This window comes from Malurus melanocephalus, unplaced genomic scaffold (genome assembly GCF_030028575.1).
Source record: "Malurus melanocephalus ecotype Western Australia unplaced genomic scaffold, MMel_1.1 scaffold_709, whole genome shotgun sequence".
Lineage (NCBI taxonomy): Eukaryota > Metazoa > Chordata > Aves > Passeriformes > Maluridae > Malurus > Malurus melanocephalus.
Window position 1 is genome coordinate 19,050 of NW_026623941.1, and position 6,397 is coordinate 25,446.

Sequence of the window (6,397 nt, forward strand, 5' to 3'; positions counted from 1 at the left end):
ATGGACTGGGAGCACAGCATGGCAGGGAACAAACTGGGATTGCAGGATGGCAGGGGATGAACTGGGATTGCAGGATGGCAGGGGATGAACTGGGAGCACAGCATGGCAGGGATGAGGAATGTGATGGATGAACAGAAAGCAGAGGATGGCAGGGATGAGGAGTGTCAGGGAATGCTCCAGGACCCAAAGGATGGCAGGGAACAAGGGTGTCAGGGATGAACTGGGAGCACAGGATGGCAGGGAATGAACTGGGATCACAGGATGGCAGGGGATGAACTGGGATCACAGGATGGCAGGGGATGAACTGGGATCACAGGATGGCAGGGGATGAACTGGGAGCACAGGATGGCAGGGGATGAACTGGGAGCACAGCATGGCAGGGGATGAACTGGGAGCACAGCATGGCAGGGGATGAACTGGGAGCACAGCATGGCAGGGATGAGGGCTGTCAGGGAATGTCCCAGGACCCAAAGGATGCCAGGGATGAAATGGGAGCAAAGGATGGCAGGGATGAGGACTGTCAGAGAATACTCCAGAACCCAAAGGATGAACAGGGGTGTCAGGGAATGTTCCACGATCCAATGCCCCAGGACCCAAAGGATGGCACAGAACAGGGGTGTCAGGGAATGTTCCAGGATCCAAAGGATGGCAGGCAATAGGGCTGTCAGGGACTGCTCCCAGACCACAGGATGGCTTCGGGCACAAGGACTGTGATTTACTCTGAACCAAAACTGGCTCCCTCCAAAAGGGTTGACTTTGGACACCTTCYGAACCCAAATCAGCCAGCGACTTCAGTTGTTTTCTCTGTAGATTTCAGCAAGTTCAGTCACACCTAAACTCAAAAAACTTCAACCAAGAGCCCAAACCCTGCCTCCTTGCTCTGGATCCCAACTGCTGGTGGTGCAGGACAGGATTCCCCACAGGAAAGGGTGGCTCAGCYGGGATGAGAGGAAAAACCAGAGTGTTTATTCCTGCCTGTACTGCAAACAGACACAAAATACCCACCCAGAAAGGAGCCAACTTGGCATTACTCACAGGCATTGAAAACTACTAATAATTACAGCACAATTATATTAAGATTATTCATGAGGCCTGTAAAGCAAAGCTGAACCTAGGACTAGGAATGCCAAAAAAAAAAAAAAATAAACACCTCCCAAAAAAAAACCCCTAACCTAAGGAATTCAGTGTTGCCTCTCAGAAAACACAGAGACTATGAAAAATAAGGAAACCAGAAGAAATGCAAATACTGTGTTAATYCTGCAAAATATGGACACCCTCTTCCAAAAAACAGACCCCAGAGTTTTGATTCAGTTCAGCTTTTAAATCCTGAGAGGAAAATAGCTGGAATAATAATGGAGATGCCACTGGGAAAATCAAATGCTAAGAACTCATCTATGAGCAACAGCAACACTTTTTACAAATGAGAAGGCAAGTAAAACAGGGAAGTTTAAAACTCACCTTAGAGAAAACAGGAAAAAATTAAAAAAAAAAAAATAAAATATGTTTAAATGGCGCACCATTAAAGTAAAATAAGAGACAATAAGGCTCCTGTAAAAGAACAAAAGTTTTCCTAAACACATGACTTACTAACCTACAGGCTAAAATCTGGTATTTGAAGGCTTATCACCCATTCATGACACTTATCATGATGAACTATGCATAAATAAACTTAATTTATTGGAAATATTTACAAATGTATTTCATTTCCCTTTACAAACATCCTGTAATGATGCAATTCTTCATAGCTGGGTAAAGTTTGAATCCCCATTTAGAARACAGCATTTTTACTGTCTCTTAACTATTGGATCATTCAGGAATACCTGAGCAATCACAGCTTGTAATCACTTCCACTTTTAAGTACAGTTCCACTGCCCTTGACAGAAACACTGATGAGGAAAAAAAGGATGCAAAGGGCTTTTTATACTTCACTGATCTAAGAGTATTTCTGAAAAATGTCTCCTTCTCCCAGCAGCCACCAACAGGGCTCTGAAGAGAGAAGTTTTCTCTGGAATTAAACCTTGAGCCGTGGGTCCCACCTGTGTCACTGTGCAGTGAGGATCCCCACAGCTCCTGGGTGACACAACAGCCCAGGTGACACAACAGCCCAGGTGACACAACAGCCCAGGTGACACAACAGCCCAGGTGACACAGCCACATCCCTTCAAGAAAAGCCCTCTTTTTACTCAAAGTGAACAAAGGGTCCCTTCATGCAGGTACAAAATACAGCTGAGGCGGCACGCAGAACACCAATGCTACAGCTCAGCCTGGAAAAGATCTTTTTTTACACACCAGAGGCATGTTTTCCTCCAAGCCCCAATGCCCTGTTCAAGCCTTGTTCTCTCCTTCCCGACCTCTTATTCAAATCAATCGACACAAGGTGAGACACAAAAGAAAATCAAGTGCACAGTTTGGTCAGGAGCCCTCTCAGAAGTGCTAATTTCTCCATCAAAGTGACAGCTCATTGAAATCATTCAACAGAAACATGTCGGTTTGGATGGAATTCCAAGGCAAATYCAAGGAGTTCCATCAGGGTCTCAAATGGTGCATGACCAGCCTGGAAGCCAGGTGTTGAATACCTACAAACTTTGAAGTCTGAGCAGAACACTCCCCAAACCAGCCCACCATGAATTTCAGGACCCCAGCAGACCCAAAAAAAGGAGTTTTCATTTCCATAACATATTTAGATCCCCTTCCATGCCAGTGCTTTCAGCAATARCGTCACACCTGCCCTCTGTAACACTGCAGAACAAACCAGCAAGAGGAAGTATTGCAGCAAACCAGGATATMTAATGATATTTAATCACTCCACCTTGACGAACCCTGAGCTGGCATTTTTCGAGGTGAAAGAAAAAAAAACAACCCTGTGAGCTTTTTTCTCATCCAGCACTGTTTATAATTGTGAATTCCCAGCCACGAGATGAGAGAAGTAAGGATACTACAGGAATTCCTACCTGACAGCCTCAGAAAACACAACCCTCCTGTCTGGGCTTGACACCAACACACTTCAGAATTAGAACAGCAGTCACACTTGACAACATAAAATATTTCAACTACTAACCTGACACAGGACTTTGCACATGTGGACTGAAAAGACCAATTCAAAGCATGTCAGCTTACTTGAAATCATGCCAAGATCCACAGTAATAAGTTCTGTATATATTTCTCTTAAGTGAAATCCCTTGAACAATATAATTATATTGAACAATATAATGTAGAACATAAACCATTTCATTTCTTGCAGGTTTGCCTTAAATAYCTTACCAAGGGAACCACCAGAACAGATATTCAGCTGCTTGTGACACTCARATCTCTCTTAGAGCTGATTTTTAATATTCAAGCACAAATCCCAGGCCCTCTTACCACAAACAACCTAAAGAATTCCCTATTAAGAGTTGGTACTTTTAACAGAATAGCATTTTCAACAAATGGACATTCATGATTTCTAAAGCTGACAGTCACAGTTCTGAGAACTTTATTTTCCTGTGAACTTTTTGGGAGTTCAGGTTCCTTTATTTCATGGGACATTCACAGGCAAATGAAATAACCACTTCCAGGTAAATTATCTTCTCCAGATACATGAAGTCACTCAGGAATTGCTTCTCCAAATCCCTTTCCTAAAAAACACAGAAAAKCCTTCAGGCTGGCTTTACTTACAAATTCCTTTACCCTATTACTGTTAACTCATTTCCATAGACCATGTTATCAGTACAATATCAGTACAATATGTACAAAATCAGTACAATAATGCCAAAGAATCCTTTGTCTTAGAAGAGATGCTCCGCACCACTGGAGTGCAGCTCCTGTTGCTGCTGCCCAGCAGTTCAGGGAGGTGCCAAYCCCACATCCCAAAACATCCCCATTCCTGCAGAGCCTGAGGAGCACAAGGTCAGGCACAAGCTCACTGTCATTGTTGTGTCTAGGAGTTGCACAGGGGAGAGCTAACACACAATTCCTCACCTCCAGACTCAGAAAACGCAAAGCAAAAAAACATCCACTCCATGGAGATCCACGTTTGTCCACTGGACACTTCCTGCCCACGCACACAACTCCCTCTCCAGCTAAAATGGGCAGGATTTCTCCTGTTGAGAGTAAACAACCAGAGCAGCAATTCTAGGGACTCATTTTGGGCCAGAGCTGCTACCCCACGCTTCACTCCAAGGCAGACACCAGGTACACCCAGGTGTAACAGATGTGGGGGGGCTGAATGTCCCCACTGATGTACACATATCCCCAAAGTTTCCTCAAGTCTTTCCTAAGCCCATTTTCATCTTCAATAACTACTAGTAAAATAAGACCTAAATTCCACAATTCCTTTTTGTCATTAAAATCAGTCATGGCACATGACAGGTTTACTGATTTACAGAACAGYCTATTGAGCCTGGCTACCTTGAAAAACCTGTTTTCTGAACTATTTCATAGATGCCATTSAATTGGTTTGGTGCATTCAGACCAAAGCACACCCAACTTACACCTAGCCAGGARTTCAAACTGCAAGTTTCTAATACACTCCAAGGACAAACCCTATTTTTCACCAATACTATTACAAACAAAACCCAGCACAGTATTCATAGAAGGCACCAAGGGTCTGTACTTTGAGACTTCTTTCCTTTACCTGTCCAGCAGTACAAGCCCATCAGATCATGGGATTTTCTAAGATCACAAACCTGAACATCAGGCTGCAAACACTATGTTGGAAATTCCCGTCTGGAAGCTGTTGATGAAGTGAACTGAAACCCTCCCTTCAGTGTAACAAAGTGAGGTATCTAAGAATTCAGATAACAATAGCAGCATTGTCAAATTTATTTCTTTTAAAACTCATCTTAMTAACTACCTTTTTGTGTGAGATGAATTGGATAAAACTCTGAACGTGGATGGCTTCCAACCAGGCAGCGTAGCAAGATAAAGCAATGTATGTCCCCACTCACAACTCCATCACAGAAATGTTGTTGTCTGAGGGCTCTCACACAGCTGCCACAGGCTGGGAAATCTCTGCTCCAGACAAACCAYCCCTTCGGGGAGCAGAGACAACTCACTCTCACTATGTGATACAGGCCCGACTCCCAGAGCAAGACTCAAAAACAGAGGCTAAACCCTAATATTTTCCTCAGTCTTTTCATAAAATGTTTCAATATCGAAGAAGAACTTCACTTGTATCAAATAGGAGAGAAACACCTTAAATCTTGAACACAACTAAGTAACAGCCCTCAGGGTTTTCAAGGGCTTGTGATAGCCAAAAGGCAGAATGTTAAAATCACACATTTCAAAGGCCATACCTCAGATAAGGCAAGCACAAGACACCACAATCATCCCTATTCCTGCAGTAAGCTATTTCTAGTAATAATAATTATCCCTCCTGTTCTTAGCGTTGCTCTGCTTTGTACTTCTAACACAAATTAACACAATGTTAAATGTGAGCTATGAGTTTCCGATTGATTCTCCACAGCATTCCACAACTTGACAGCTTGAAGGCAATTCCGGTTCAACCCCACAAAAACAATGAAAGAAATGGCAACTTGTGCCTTAAGTGTAAAACCCACAGTTTTGCTTAGAGCATAATTTTGCACACAAAAATACAGAAAAAAACCCAAAAGAAGCGTGGAAGGAAAATAGGAAAATCCAACAGAACGCTGTTGCATAAATTTCCATGGAAAAACACGAAGATGACGGGATAGGAAGAGGAAGGATAAATCCTATTCCTGTGTCTAAAGGATGAAGTAGCGTGCTGTATTGCCAGGGGAAGAGGAGGAGAAGCCCCGCCGGGCCGAGCTCAGGGCTCATTCCCGGCACAGCCCAGCCCGGCCAGGCCGAACCCACGGCCCAGTCCGTCCTCAAGCCCACACCGGGCCAAACCGAACCCACCCACGAAAAATAATCATCAGAAGTTGTAACGCCTAAAAAAAAAACACCACCACCACTTCGCACCCAGAGTGGGAGAGGGGACTCCCGACAGGACCAGAGCCACGTCTGGAAACGCCACCGGAGCGCCCCTTCCCACAGGGCCCCGCCTGCGCCGGGTCACCGGGGCTTGCGGGAAGCACAGCGGGAATTCCCGGGCCCGGGCTGGGCTTCCCCGGCAGCACCGAGCCGAGCCCGCGGGCACAGGGCGCAAACCGCCCGCACAGCACGGACCACCGGCCCTTTGTCCGCTCCCGCCACATCCGCTTACGATTTGGGGACAATTCGCCCTGTAACACACTAACGCGGTGCGAGCCGCCTCCCCGGGCCGCCGGCAGTCGGGATAACGGGGCCGGGGCGCCTCTCGCTACAGGCGGCAGCGGCAGGCGCCCTCCTTCCCCGCCCGGCCGGGGCCGCACCGCGGGCTCACAGCGGGCTCAGGGGGCCCGGCCGGCGCGGCCCAGCCCAGCCCGGTGCCGTGCTTACCGCACATGGTGCGCCC

At 46.1% G+C, this 6,397-nt stretch overlaps 1 protein-coding gene across 1 annotated transcript in view; it reads right to left on the reverse strand.

Annotated features, from left to right (window-relative positions):
* LOC130584459 (glutamine--fructose-6-phosphate aminotransferase [isomerizing] 1-like) overlaps positions 1–6,391 on the reverse strand; it is a gene marked incomplete at its 3' end in the record, with an annotated part of 23,157 nt that extends 16,766 nt beyond the window's left edge. Inside the window, exon 1 of the mRNA XM_057384452.1 lies at positions 6,382–6,391. Within this exon, the coding sequence (XP_057240435.1) occupies positions 6,382–6,388 (7 nt within the window). The remainder of the gene's footprint in view (positions 1–6,381) is intronic.
* Positions 6,392–6,397: the final 6 nt, after the last annotated feature.